The 15,938-nt window shown below is 44.8% G+C and overlaps 1 protein-coding gene across 1 annotated transcript in view; it reads right to left on the bottom strand.

Moving 5' to 3' along the window:
• Positions 1-1,175: 1,175 nt before the first annotated feature.
• The window catches only part of MAP2K5 (mitogen-activated protein kinase kinase 5), a 126,095-nt gene continuing 111,332 nt past the window's right edge, over positions 1,176-15,938 (bottom strand). Inside the window, exon 22 of the mRNA XM_082061453.1 lies at positions 1,176-1,566. Coding sequence (XP_081917579.1) covers positions 1,462-1,566 — 105 coding nt within the window. The 3' untranslated portion in view covers positions 1,176-1,461. The remainder of the gene's footprint in view (positions 1,567-15,938) is intronic.

Below are 15,938 nucleotides of genomic sequence, written 5' to 3'. Positions count from 1 at the left end.
CTGGGAGCCTTCGCCTGACCCAGCTGCACCCATCGTGCAGCAGCTCTGGAGTGAGAAAACAAGCCATGGAGGTAGAGCTGGGAAAGGCAAGATGCTTCTTAGCAAGCCACGACCTGCTGTGCTAAGTAAAACCCTGCAGCCCGTTCTCTGGCCGTGGGGCCATGTGGCACAGCATGGTCTGGGCCCCCTTTGCTGTCTCTCTGCCCCCAACAAGCTTGTGGGATGCTGTGCAAGCCTGTGCCGTGGCCCCCAGCTCCTGGTGTAGCACAGAACCTCACAGAACCTCATAAAACCTCACAAAACTTCATGGAACCTCACACCCTCTGTTCACAAACCCCTGTGCCTGCGGCTGCTCCCTTTTGCCACAGACAGCCCTTGGCCGTGCTCAGCTCTGGGGCTGCCAGCGCTGCTGGCTGCTCTCCCACCAGCACCCAACTCCCCACCGTCCCCTTTCACCTCAGCAAAACCTTTCTGCATTTACGGACCAGCCCGCGGTTCCCGAGCATTTGCGGGATGCTCTTTGCACACACCAGCCTGTCCTGTTGTCTGTCCTGCTCGGTCCTTCCAGCAAATCTGAGCCACAGCAGCAAGTGCCCCAGAGTCACAGACTGGTTGGGGTTGAAGTGACCTCTGGAGACCATCCAGTCCGACCCTTGCTAGAGCAGATCGCACAGCAACGCGTCCAGGTGGGTTTGAATGTTTCCATAGAAGGAGACTCCACACCTGCTCTGGGCAGCCTGGTCCAGGGCTCAGGAACACTCAAAGTTGTTTCTCCTCATATTCAGACGGAACCTCCTGTGTTTCAGTCTGTGCCCGTTGCCCCTCATCCCGTCACTGGGCACCACTGAACAGAATCTGGTCCGTCCTCTGACACCCACCCTGGAGATATTTATTTCTGCCCCAGAGCAGAGAGAGGCACCACCGCTCATCTGACAGAGCGATGCTGATCTAGCTGACATGCTTTTATTCCGGAAGGGCAATCCCAAACCTCCTTGAAGGATGGGCAAGTCCAGATACTTCATTTTTTTTTTTTTTCCCTTTTTTAAAATTTTAAATCAGTATTTTGTGGATGTCCACACTCAACAACAGCCAACAACACCTTATGAAATCTTCTGAACACTCAGTGTGTCATTCGTACAATAGCAAAAACCTAACAGTTAAAAAATACTCTGGAGCCAGGAAATATACAATACATTCAATAACAAAAAATATAGATATAAAATACTTGCTTTAAGGCTGTGTACAGTTTAACTGAAGATAATCTGAGGACATTAAATTGCTCAGCAACAAAAGAAACACAGGAAGAAGATTCCGTAATGTGGTGGTAAGGGAAAAGGCAGCAACAAATATCCTGAAGGATTTTGTTGCTGCTTCTAGAAAATATTTTTAGTAAAACATGATCCAGACAGACAGAGAGTCCGAAGCGCGGGGCTGTTGTGTGTTGCTGTGAGCCAGCCCAGCTCACTGCGGCCCCTGGGTCGACCGCCGCTCCTCCAGCATCCTGCACACCCACATGGACACCACCTCGGCGTTCCCGTCGTTGTACTGCACGATGAACAGGTGGCCCTGGAAAGCAGAATAGGCACAGTTAGCCAAGGTCAACACAACCCTTCCTGGGAAAACCCAAAAAGTTGGGTTTTTTTTTTTCTTTCTCTAATTTTGGAAAAAATACAGTGGAGCATCCTGTGGTGGCAATCACAAAAATGCAATAAAACAGTGATTCAAAGCAGTGAATTTCCTCTTTGATCCGTATTATCCACATACATTGTTCACACAGAGAAGAGAGGGCTGGGGAAACCCAGACTCTTTACTGAGGCCTTGGCCTGGAACTCCCTGAAAATACCAATTTTTTTTTTTAGTGTTCAATTAGCTCATTGTGTTTCGAACCAGCTTCTCTCTAGGATGACCTGCCAGTCTGTTCAACTTCTAAGTGATGTTTTGGTAAAACGATATTCTGAGAAAAGCACTGATACACTAGTCTGCTTGTAAAGGTCTGTGATCTGTTAATTTTGAAGTCTCTCTCTTTTACAGCTCCCTTGAGCACCTGTTTCATGACATCCCTGCAAGCGTTAAATTCCTTTTGTTCTGTGGCCACCGCGCTCTGCGCCTGCAGATGCAGCAGGACCGGGCGCCAGGCTTCGCAGCACTCGCCGCCTCCATACGGAGCGGCATTTGTTCATGCACATACATGCTAGCACATGTCATTTGGAGTAAACAGTTGATATGGAAATGAAAATATCACCCAAGTATAGCCAAAAACAGGTATTCATGAGAAGCTACTATGGGAATTAAGTATGATCAGAAGAGGGATAATGATAAAATATTCTTGGGCATTAATTATATGGCTGCTACAGGCACTGGAAGACTTGCGTCTTAGACACCTCGGAAAATCAGAACAGCATCTCAGGATGAAACAAAAATATGGCCTGCAATTTCAGCAGCCAGCTTAGGCAGCTCATGTCTCAATCTGGCCACATTCCTAGAGATGGGACCATGCCATCTTCGGATGAATCTCAAATGAAGTATAAAAATCCACAGGAAACCGAATACCGCAATTACAGAAACGACTGAAAGGAAGCAATCGCCAGGAGAAACCATCACAGATGATGAAAACCTCTACTCCAAATCACTCAGAAGCAGCTCCGTTTTTGCAACACTAAACTTCATAGCTCTTGCGAACAACGCCTGAAAGCAATCAGAGGAGATGTGCCGGGGAGCCCCGGGGAGGGTGACGTACATGTGGGAATTACCAGCGCACAGCCCACGGCAATCGGCACACGGAGAGCGGAGCGGGTCTGACACCGAGCCCGGGAAGCTCGGCGGTCGGCTGGGCTCGGATGGCAGCGAGCAGAGCGACGAGGCAGCACTGGGCTAAATAAAGCACAATAAATCCTCATGGCATCAACTCCAAGCAATAAAACACTCCGCGGGGCCAGGGCCAGCAAACGCAGGAGCTACAGGAATAAAATACGCCATTATCTACAAGAATTACGGAGGACGCATGAGATGGTGTTGCTTTAACTCTTTGGGACAGCTGGAACCTCAGCTAAAACTTTTTCGGGACAAGTCTGAGATGTGGAGAGCCCTTTTTCAAATCTTCCTGGTCCCAGCTCAGTTGCTTTCCTGGTTAAAAATGGCAGGAATACTCTGGTAGTGACTTAGTTGAGTATGAGGTCCACCACCAAGAAAACACAACATGTGGGCTGTGCCATGAGGAGCTACAAACATCTCACATGTTTTATTTGACCACACCGGCTTCAGGTGCCCTGGAAGCTGCGCCACAGCCCCGAGCCCAAGCTTCTTTGCAGCACGATAAGGTAAATGTTTATTATAAGCAAGAGAGCTGAGAAATAGCTGGTTCACCTCTTAAACAAAACAACGGTCAAGGACGGTAGCGAGAACTAGGGAAAAACAATCAGGAGCCCAGAGACAAGGAAGAGCAGATGCATTGGGGCAATTAAAAACCAGCTATTAAAGCCGGCTCGCTTCTCCATGAATCTCCTTTACGATGGAGAGACTCCCCGCAGAGGAAGACATCTCACACCCAGTATATCCTCACATTTAAGCTACTCACAACATACAAAGGGAAATTGCAGGCTATGCAGGGTTGGAAACGTCAGCTAGCAATGCTGTTCACCCTCTTCACTTTGTTTTGCGGGGTTATTTCCCTGAAGCTTGGGGACACACTCACTGTTCTCCCTAGGAATGAGTTTAACTTGAAACTACTCTTTAGATTTCCTGTGTTTATAGACTATACTGCTCTAGTGAGGATTTTTCTCAGGCTGAAGGGATGTTTTTACTATAAGCTATTTTTCGGAATCTGCTAGGGTTTTTTTGTTCGTTGGCTTTTAAATAGGGAATTGGAGAACAGAGATTTCCCCCAAAGCTAAGCCTACAGTGCCAGTGGGACCTGTCTTTGCAAATCCTGCTGGATGGCCCAAGCAACCAGTGCCTTAAACCGGAGATACCTTTGGATGGGAGAGTGGAGAAAAGGGGCAGGGAGATTAGACACAGAGGGAAGGAAAGAACATGGGAAAAAGACCCAAGTAAAAATCAAAGCTGCTAAAGGAGAAATGCAGCTGCACCCTCCAGGTCTAGTGCATGCCCAGGCTGTAGGATAAACTGAACAGAAAAAAAAAGGCACAACAGTTTGCACACTATTAATAAATTCTGGTCACTGAGTGTCTCAGCCATGAGTAAAAATCCCAGCCCTGACTTCGACAGCGAGCAGCACGTTCTAAACCAAACACGAGCAACCTGCTGTACTTAAATGCTCCCGTACAGATTTATTTTGCTTTGCAAGGCAGCACTGAAAAAAAGTTAAATGTGTGGAAGCCTGAAATGCATTTTCCATTGCAGGCACCGATTTCTCACCGCCCTGGAGAGACAACGCTCTCTGCCTGGTGTGGCGCGCAGACCTTTCCTGCAGCACCCCAATGTCAGCAGAGCACAGCTTGTCTATACGGGCGCTTACGTCCACTGCGAATTGCCAAATAAGAGATCGATATTAAACCTTCCTTAATAAAACTGCTGTAATGGAGACCGTTTCTGCTCTACCAGTGATGGTTCAGCCAACATTTCAAGGCCAGGTTGGATGGGGCTTTGAGCAACCTGGGCAAGTTGAAGATGTCCCTGCCCATGGTAGGTAGGTTGGAACTAGATGATCTTTCAGGTCCCTTCCAACCCAAACCATTCAATGATTCTACGAACATCTGAGTCTCCATAACATGTGAGAGCTCGCTGCAACACTGACAGGCATAATCACAGCACGAAGCATGACACCAGGGAAGGAGATGCTCATGAGAGGATCCTGAAGGTATCTCAAGATGTCCCCATGACAGATCTGGTCCCATCCCCAAGCATTTCACATTTGCTCAGACTTGTACCCATGTTCATGACAAACAATCAACCAACTCTTTGCCAATTTTTAAAAACTCAGCCTTAAAAATAGCTGGCAACCAGCGCACCCAGCAGAAAACAGGTTGAAAAGCCACCACCAAACTGTTTCCCTGCACTGGGCAGGTACTGGTCTGCCATACCCAGGCAGAGCTTTGGCCTGGTAGGATGCTCGGCTGTACAGAGATTTCTGCAGCTGGGGGAGACAACCACCGGCGAGCGGCTTGGAGCCGAAAAGGTCAGGCAGGACGGGGCCAGGGATGGCCCCAGAGTGACTGTCAGCCCGCCTAATTTTGTGTGTCAACTTGGAAAATTAGATAAACAATGACAAACCAGGCTTTTTAAATGAACTTGTCTCATCTGGTTCTCTTGATAAAGGGTACATTTCTCAAGTTGCAGTGTCCCACCAGACAGGTTAACTCTTTCCAAGGGAAGAGCTGCACAGAGGGTGATGTAAATGATTTAAATATCTGACATGAAATTAAAAGGGCAGTGCCCCCCTGAACACACAGCCCTGGCAATTCAAACTCGTTGCTCACAAACCATCAATCATTTAGCCCAGTCAATTAAATTGCCATTATTCAAGGGTAAAAGTTCCATAATTTTGCCTACCCTTAAAATTCAGCAATTTGCTTTCATGGCCTTCTCCTGAGGGTCTGAGAAATCTTTGTTTCTGATAATGACCCACCCAGAGCTTATTGCAGCAGACTTTACATGGCACCCTCACAGGACTGCAGACCCATGGGTCTTCTGCAGGTGCCCAAATGCAGCTCTGCTCCAATCTGCTCACCAGCATCGCTGGTGGGAGCGATGGTGACCCCTCCAGAGGCCATGAACACCGCGCTGGGACACGGCCCTCAGACAAGGCCCATGCATGGCCCACAGCCTCGAATCTGGGCTGCCCGAATCCTTTCAGCTATTCAGTCTAAGGCATATGTAACATTTTGCCTCATACACGAGTCCAGGGAAGATCAAAGCTTCACAAGAGTCTGTCCCCTAAATGGGTTCCTCTGCCAGTGACTATCAAACACGTGCGTTTGGACAGCACCAAGGAGGTTTACACCAATGCCGTGGCTCCTAAACACTGCCAAAAAATAGACAGACAATAAATAACATCCCTTCAGCGATGCTGCTGTGATTTCGGAGGACTTTCCAGCCATAAAACAATTGAGTGTTTATTGTGAGATTGGTTTAAAGAGTCCATGAAACAGGCAGCTACCAAGCTCAGCCAGGATGGTGACAGCACATTCCCAACATGAAATACTGGTCAGTCACCAATTTCCTTGTAAATCTGCGAAAATGACAGGGTGGTGTCTCCTGGGGCAGAGAACTTGAGGGAGACTGGGAGGACAGACAGGAACCTCAGCTCAGCACAGGAGATCAGTGCCAGGGCTCTCCTGCCCACACCACAACCACCGTCAGAGGGACCCAGGGCTCCCGTTAACATCTACATGACACCCAAATAGAACCACAACACTGAGCAAATTAGAAATTACAATAAAACACCTCATGCTTACACAAGGTACGTTAGGAAATAAGCAGTGTTGCTGTTGGCTGCAGCAGTGCCATCCTGTCAACGTTCTCTTTTCCAAGAATCCTCCCAGACTGTGCAGTTAAAGGACTGTGCTCCATTTATTACAAAGAAACATGGACAAATTATCCATTTCATTTAAAAAATTTGAATCCAGCATAACAAAAACCATAATAAAAAAGATCCCAACTGTTGCAGACACAGACTATCAAGACGATGGCAGTGCCCTTAGACAGCATTTCAAATACAGTTTATTAGTGTGTGATATGAAAAGGGTATTTTTATTGCATGATATAATGCAATGGGACCTTGGGCGCTCTGCAGAAGGACCTTGCACTCAGAAGTGTAATGAACCCATAGTCCAAAAAACATTATACTGTACATTAACCTATCATTAATGGCACATTAGGGCTAGGGGCATTGCACGCTTGCTGGTCAGGGCTCCATCAGGACAGTATGGAGGAAACTACAGTCTTCACAGGCTTAAAACAAATAGAGAAAATAAATATTACTGATGGCTACCGGCTGCTTTAAGGGAAGTTCACTCTCCGCTTAACTTGCATTTTTATGCCATTTTTTAAAAGGGGATAGGGAGAAGACAATCCAGCAGTTTATTAGGCAATATTAGAAAAGGCACGTCACTGCTTTGCAGCACTGAATGTCTCCATGGTGCATCGGATGCATCAACGCAGAGCTTTTCCTGCACAAAACACAGCACCTCGGAGCACTGGGGCACCTTTTAAGAATAACATGAAAACTGGAAACCTGCTGCTTTTCCTTGAGGACACTGGTGAGGCAATAGGAGGTGAGACCGACGAAGAGCATCCTCTGACCCAGCTCTGCACAGCCCCATCCCTGCCCACAGGACACCAGGGACCCATCTGTTTGCATCTGCACCCATTTCCACCCCACCCCACCACCATTTGGAGGAACTTCAGCCTGTGTCTGCAGTAACTCAGCGCAAAACGTGACCAAATCACACCACTTCCTATGCTCCTGAAGCAGCTGGGATGTCCCACGCCCCAATTTGTTCAAAGGCAAGCTTGATCAGATGGCCACGGTGCAGGTATTAAATCAGAAAAGCCTGGCTGGCAGCTCAACCCCAGCTGGCTGAAGGAGCGCAAGCCCTGCAAGTTTGAAAAATTAAGAACCTGGCTGTAAAATAGTGACACACGGTTATCACCCCAGCTAGTTCTCCAGTTGCTACTGATGTGACTGTGCTATTTACAGCTCTCGGAATTAACAGAGAGCACACACTTGAGAGGAAATTCTTGGCCATTCACATGCTTAATGGCAGCACAAGTCGGACTTCCAGAGGGACAAACACAAACCTCAGCTCTGGAAATGATCTGTCTTCCCAGGACACCTGGAGAGATGAAGTGCTGGAGTAACCCGAACTACCCTGAACTGACCCTGTGTCCCCCTCTAGTGACCTCAGCACATACAAGATATCATTGCTCTACCACCACCTCCAGTACTGGAGGATTTTACATCTAGATCTCCTGCCTCCAAGGACAAGCCAAACTAAACGCTGTTCTAATTATCTGTGCTAGCTATCCACCAGGCCCATTTCTGCTCCCACAGCCAGGAATAGCAGCAAGGAATCCTCAGGCCAATACTCTCATTGCCGACTCCCAATTCATTGTTAATTCACAGGCACAGAAGGTGTCAGAGTCCTCCTCAGGGGCTGCTCCATCACTCACATCTAAGGTTTGAGTGGGATAAAAAAATCTGAAGGCTTCAGACACATTGATCCACGGAGACACAGAATATGTATACAGGTGACAAGACCCTGCAAGACACTATTTTAGGGTGATCTGGCTGTTGCATCCCTGGTTTTCCTTTTGCAATTTTAGGATGTGTTTTGACCACGGGAGGTAATCTTTAAAGAAAAAGGTGACTGGGAGGCTTATCACGCGTGTCCCTGGTGTCCCAAAGCTCCAGCAAGGTCAACCCTTGCTTTAAGAGACGCTCTCCTCCAGAAACAAAGCCTCCTTGTCTCTTCCTTGCATCACCCGCAGTGAGGGGATTGTGGATGTCAAATCACAGCAAGTTCAGCTGTAAAGTACGAGCTTTTTCTATGTACCTGCATGGCTGTGCTTGATCTGGGAGTGAGCGTTTACTGGCCCAGTTCTCTCTCCCAGTTCCTGTCCTCAGAACAGTGACTATTCAGGGCAAGGACTGCCTCTCGCTGTGCGTGGGGAGGAATTCAGCGTCCCCGGGAGCCTGTTCTCAGCTGGCTGCTGGAGTGAAATCGCCCATGGCAGAGGCCAAAGACACGGTGCTTCCACAGATCTGCAGGAAAGGGTCACAAGACAAAAGCGCCCAGAAAGTGATGTTTTTCACAAAATTCCCCACCCTTGTGAGGATGTCACCTGTAGCTTCTGCCAGCTCGGGGAGCAGAAAGGACCCATTTCTCTAGAGAACAGTCGGGGTAGGGAGGAGGGACAGAAAGTCGCAACGATCGGTGGTGTTTTCTGGGTGGGGATGAAGAGGGGACAAGAACACATCCATAAGCAAAAATCGAGTATCATCAGTCTCCTTGAAGTTTCTGCTCTTTTTCCTTGTGCCTCATTCTGCGCAGCCCCCACCTGCAAAACGGTTCCATGTGGCGTGTCGGGAAGTGGGGAGTTTTGTTTGTTGCGTGGCCTCCCTAACATACACTGTAATTAAAATGTTGATTACTAAACAGTTTAAATATATGACAGACAATGCAGTTAAAGCCTACAGTTAGGTCAATATGTGATTTAGATTTGCCATTTAAAAACTCTCATTTAAATTTTGCATACATTAATCACTACCATACTTCAATGTTCTGATATCCACCTGACTACACTATTAAAATAAAACTTGCTGCCCCAGGGAAATCCTACTTATTCTTAATTGTTTCGAGGCTTTGATGGGCTTTTAATCTAAGATTAATTTATGCAATTTTAAATAACTCTTCTTATGATTAATAAGCTTGAAAATTAAAAGGAGTCTAAAGCAATTATAATGAGCATTTGGTCATAACCTCATTAGGAGAAGGAGTGAAGGATACAGCTCTGGAATTCTTACAAGACTACAATTTAAGGTTACTTTCAGAGGAGTCAAACATAGCTCATGAATGTGCAAAGGCAGATTAGCCTAGGTCAGTGTTAGAACTATGGCTATCTAGATTAGCACACTAATGATTTTATCCCTCTGATGATCTTTAAGAGTGAAAAGATGATACAAAATGTAACAAAGATAGATAACTGGATAACACTACTAACAGGTGAAGTCTTGTTTATCCTTTTTTTCTGAAAAGGATTCATTAGTAGTAGTAGTAGCATTTTATATTATTTATTTATTTTTAGATTAACTTTACCAATGCACTTCTCCTTTTTATATGAGAAAGTTAATTGCAGGTGATCTTTGGCTAGTTTAGCAGTTTACTTGAGGCATCAAAATTCTGTTGAAATTTACAGGATTTGCCTTTAAATAATGGCCATCCCCAAGCATAATGGATGGACTGCAGGGAAGAACAGAGTAACTTAAACCCGAAAACCTTAACCTGAAGAGGAAGTGTCCACCTATTACGCTTGAATTTCCATTTTTATACAGATCCTTCCATTATGATTAAAATCCCTTTTTCAACCTTCTTCTGAAGCTTTGGACATTGGCCATTGCCAAACGATGTGCTGGTAGTCCTAAAAAGAGTCACCAGAAACCTCTTGTGCACCTGCTGATGGGTCCAGACCAGCCGCTCGGGACAGCAACTCATCACCAGACTCAGGGTCAAGAGGGAATTTTTTTTCAGGTCAAATTAGCAGGAATCAGTCAAGCTCCTCTGACTCCTGTAGCATGAACTTGATTTCAAACAACTCCACCCCTTCCTATTGCAGGACCTCAGAGTGCGCAGGGGTGCAAAACGTGGATGGGTCTGATTTTCGCTATTCTCCTTCTGTGGCACATATTAGTCTTAAATTTACTACAGAGTTTTGGTTTTGGCTGTGGCACAGAGGAGTCTATTTCCCATCTGCAGATCATTCTTTCCACGGCAGTTTTGCTTTTGATATTTGCTGTTAAAGCGATAACTATGCTTGGCATGCCTCTTGGTGCTTAGCTAACAAAACGAGCTAACTCCCTGAAAAGGTTTTCTATTTTTTTTGTGATGACTCTTAAAAAAAACTAAGGCAACCAAAATAGAATCGGAGCGTGCTTTTGCAAGTGCCGCTGAGGTTAAGAAGAGCTGCAGAAGAGGAATAGAGAGAGTGGCCCAAGGCTGATAGAGTATGTCAACATTAGCAAGCTGTCGACAACAGAAGCAGATCTGCAGAGTGAAACGGTTGATGCAATGTTGCAGGGATGGAAGAGGTTTTACTTTTGACCAGCTCTGGTCTGGTCCGCGGACACAGCGCCCATTAGTCGCCGGAGCTCATTAGGTGTGTGCCTAGAGCACATCTTCTGGTTTGGTTTAATCTGAAATCGATTCAATTCATGAGTTTCAAGACCTGCCTGTGATGAGAATGAAAGAGTGGCAGTTCTGAAAGAGCAGGGGATTCGCACCAAAGAGATGCACTTGACCCGAACTCTTGTGTTAATGCAAATGCACCTGCAGAAGCACCTTCAGTTCATGCCTCACCATGATCACAGGAACCGTCTCGTTGACACCAGAGCTGGTCTGAAATTAAGAGCTTATGTAGCATTTCCTTCAAATGGGGTCTAAGTGTTCCCCTGGACTGGGGAAGAAGAGTGGAGAAAACAGTTATTATCTCAAAGTTTTGAGAAACTAGTTTCTACTCACAGAAAAAAAAAAAATCACTAAGCTGCAGTAAACTTAAACAATCTCCTAAATATTTTTCACCCGAACGTTGGAGTAGAAAAAGCTGTGTGTGTACACACACAACTAACAACAGTGAACAAAATAAAGGAAACAAAACAGAGAACAATCTGGTTGGAAGCAAAAAGGGAGAATGAAAAAGCCCGCACTTCCCTAGCATTTCCGTGATGAAGTTTCTGTAAATGAACAAGTTGTTTTTAAAAGTACCCTGTTTGATCACATCGCATTACATGCCTACACATCGTCCGCATCTAGTGCAAAGTAACATCTCCACGTTTGCCACGTTTAGTGAAGAGACTAAACAAAGCAAATATTAAGTGATCAAACATGAACATACTGTCCAATCACCCCGTCTCAGGAGCAGAAAAAGCAGAGGTATGAAATGACATCCGAAAAATCGTGCAGAGCCCTGCTGAAAACACAGAGAAGACTGCAAAATACATCACCACTAGTTGGCTTGGGAAAAAAAAAACAACCTTTGAATCTCTCACAAGGTCACTGAACAAATGACCGAGGCCACAAAAACCATTTCCATTCTCAGACTTGTATTTGAACGCCACCGTTCCCTACCGGGAGCCTTTCCCCGGTGCAAACCCCGGCTCTCTCCAGCCGCGCAGGCAGACGCCGGCAGAGCCGTCCCGATTTACACCAGCCGTTTACCCCAGCATCTCCCATTAAATCCGAACAGGCAGATGCACATTTATGGGACAATGAACTTTTCCATGGTTGCAGCTCGTCGTGCTTTGCTATTACGGCCTTAATAAACCTGCGCATTCCCGGCTGCGGCAGCTGCCTTGGGTGGGAGCGCGAGCAGCCGGCTCCAGAGGAGAGGCCGCAGCTTAAAAAAAAATCATGTTTAATTTAAAAATTAGAAACTGGAGCAGGCTGTGAGCACAGAGGTTGATTGAAACAAAATTTAAATTCCTGTCAAGCCCATTTAAACACAGGGGCCCTTCATAGACAATTAGCTGCTCCCTGTGAATGCTGAATAAACTCGGGCCTGGTCACTGTTAGAAGAGAGTAAACCTACTGTGAGGAGCTGGAAAAAAATTAACTAAAATCAGGCTGTATGAAATATTTAGCCTCCCAGTTTATCACAGGGGTTTGGAAGTGTAAACAAGACAAAAATCGATTCCTCGGTGCCCTCCAATCAATCCCCCAAAATGGTTAGGGCATCTGTTTCTGCTAAATTTTGTTTACTCTGGCAGATTTGCCTTAATTGCAGTTGTTTATCTCCCATTGTCCCCGGGGCCCTAATCTCCCGATTACTAATACTTAACACTCATTTCACATCTAAAGCTACTTCTAATCCTCAACAGGTTTCTGGGGCTCTTAAAATTATTGAAACGATGGAGACGGGAGATGCAACCTCTTTGTGAAAGGCACATTTTCTTATTTTTCTACCAGCTGGGTCCAATCATCACCAGGGATGGCTGCAACAAAGGTGCTAAAAGGCTCTTTCACAGGCACTGCTGCTCCGCTGGGGATTCAGCAGATAAAAAAGAGCTTTGATGGAAAAAAAAAACCCTGAACAAGAGGGCTATAACAGTCCAGCCAAATAAAGTTACTGTCATAATCAAATGCTGTCAATCACAATGAAAATCCAATTAAAAATCTTTCAGTGTGGTCCTCTTCAGTAGAAAAATGTCCCCTATTTATATGCGTTTTTGTCAACCACACAAATTAGAAAGTAGTATTAATTGATTTTTTACTACTTTAGGCCCTGATCCTCCAGCTGAATTTCTGCGGATGCAGGAATCAACCGGCACAAATCTGATTAAGGGATTTGAGGCATAATGCACACAGGTCACTAAGAAGCCATATCTGTATCTCCTGCTTTATATCCGGCTTATTCATAGGCAATTATTACTCTTAGTTAATACTGCAGGAGTGTCTTGAGGTGCTAATCAGAATACAGACCCACAAGTAGCTGGTACTACACAAATGCCAGCAATTTTAATCCATGCAGCGCGTCTGAATCAATTTAAAATTCCAGTTTTACTATAGAAATAAATATTGTACATAGATTTCAACAACTGCCTGTCAGAGCAAATTCCTTGATGAATTTGGAGTGAACAGGAAGGACAACACTCTGGGAATTAAAAATATGGATCTTATTTTGGAACTGCTAACAGATTTTTTTTGGTTGTTGTTTAATAAAATATGTAGGGAAGACAGCTGACATAAAAACATCAACGAGACAAAAGCACAACTTCTCAATGTATCATAATTGAAAGATTTGCAATTCTGCTACCAAAATGAGCGAGATGTAAATATTTGTCTCGGTGTCTGGAGAACTAGGGAACCACCAGAAGTGCCAAATGAAACATTTGCTCAAATTAAACTGCAAAGCCCATGAGACTCAAGTAACCAAAAATATTGACTGTATCACCCTAAGCTGTTGCCAATTTGTTTTTGTCCAATTTCCTTAGATTTTCAACACTTCTTTGAGCCAACTCAAGTTATTTCTTTTCACATTTCACTGGAAAGCGCTAGTATATTGTGCAGCTTTAGGGCATGTTGGAAAGAAAGCCAGACATTCACATTTCCTGTAAAAAGTCAGCGGTCAGATGAGCAATGGGACTGCAGAAGACAAGGAATGAATATTTCACCTTAAAAATCCAACTCTCACAAGTTAACCTTGTCACAATTTTAGTCTTCTGTAATCGCTGGATTTCGTGATGCTGATAGAATGTATTTCTCCATTTCGATAGGTGATTTCTCAAGTGACAGAGAAGAGCAAATCATACCCCTAAGAAATCATACCCCTAAGGACAGAAATAGGTTTTTGTTTGTTTGTTGTTTTTTTTTTTTTTTTTTTTTTTTAAGACAGAGGGAAAAGGAGAGGTGGAAAAATCCATAACCCACCTTCCCACACCTCAGCCAAGTGGGGAATAGATTGAGCAACGCAGCCACCTGAAAGATTACATGTTTTTGTCTCCAACTCCTGAGCTACCCTGACCAAGAAAGATGATGAACACCAGAAGATCCTGAGCCCTGGTGTGATAACCTACCACCAATGAAGTCCATGTAAGTATTGACATTGCCTTCAGTGTATCCAGGATTTGACCAGAACTCTTTGTCCACCGTCTGTCTGAACTGATAGATTGATTGCACAGTTTAATATTTATCATTTTTACAACAGCTAAAATAATTGGCTGTGTACTTTTTTCCTTGGGAAATCAGGAGAGAGTCCTTCCCTTCACACCTGGCATGTGTTTTGGTGTCTGTCAGAATTTCCCCTTGTCATGGGGTGAATAACTGGGATCACCGTGACAGAGGAGAGTCAAAATGTTTGCAAACACAGCCATCCATCACGGGTCCCAGCACAGACACTTTTATGCTGGACAAATCATTGCTGATCGGAGATCCTGCTCTGGCTCAGGATAAAAAAACCAACCCAATGCTTGTACGTAGCCAAAGGGGAAATTCTTGGGCCACTGTGATCCAGCAATGATGTACAAACATCTAGAGAGATGCACACAGAAAATGTTTATCTGTAAAGGCATCTTCAAAAGGTTTACAGGATGTGTTTGGGAAAAGCAAAGTGCAGACAGCCCACTGGTCTTTCTCACAAGTCAACACCATCAAAACCCCAACCCGTACAGCCACCTCGGCTACTCTGTCCGTGATACCACTGCTGTACCGCAAAAAGCACAAATTAGCTGCTGGGGGAAATCCCTCTTATTGACAAACCGAAGTGGCAGTGTTTTACTTGCTTTATTCTGATGGTTTACAAGAAAATCCAGGTAGGATTATGCTGATTCTCCATTTGTTTGTTTAAACCATACAAGTATTTCTAAGAGCTACAAGCAATGGTTTAACACAACGAGCTGCCAACAAGTTTAGCTCTACCTGGTAAGAAGTGCCACGGTCCACACCCTCTTAAAATACAGCGACTTAGAAGCTTGGACATTTTTAATTTCTCAGGCTTGTTGGAGATGGGGGAATAGGCAGCCAGAACCTATTTTTGAGAGTCTGTAATACTTTGACACATGCCTTAACACATTTAAATATCCAAACAAACGACCTATATGAAAAAATGCCCATTGTAGCTGATGAGATCAGGGTGCCTGGTCTAAACGCCATTTCTGAAATGAAGAGAGGGGCTGCTGGACGCACAGGAATGGGAAATTTCAAAATTGCACTAGGCATTGAAACAGAAGAAATAAAAATAAAACCACAAAAACCCCAAATCAAAACAAAAAACCCGCAACAAAACAAAACACAGAACAAACCAAAGAACATGTTTTTCAGCAGGCCAGAGGTTTTGACACATGTGGCGGGCAATTTATCATACAATCTTCTGAATTAATAAAATGCCAACATAAAAAGCATCAGTCATTTAAATTTAAAACAGAGAAAAACTAAAAGTTGTGTTTCAAGTTTGGAGACCTGAACAAAAACTGGAGTATCTGTGCAAAAGTAATGAAGTGGAGAAGGTGACTGTACCCTTGGCCAAAAGCATTGCCCATCCCTGCCCCATGAGAAATCCAAGCAGCATCTCAAAGACTGGACTTTTGTGCATCCACGGGAAAGCCTAATGGAATTACTGCTACATGCTTCACTTTTGGTATTTCAAATACAATTCAAGTAAATCTCTTTTGTTTAAACAGTCACATGTAGTGTGGTAGAGTTCAATGCTGTACGAACAAAAAAACTCAACGAGACTTCAACAATTCTTTCTGAAAAGCACATGCAATCTGC

Source organism: Streptopelia decaocto (assembly GCF_964273445.1).
Source record: "Streptopelia decaocto genome assembly, chromosome: 9".
In the NCBI taxonomy this organism is placed as follows: domain Eukaryota; kingdom Metazoa; phylum Chordata; class Aves; order Columbiformes; family Columbidae; genus Streptopelia; species Streptopelia decaocto.
The sequence above is the reverse complement of the archived record's forward strand: the minus strand, read 5'-3'. Positions and strand labels throughout refer to the sequence as shown.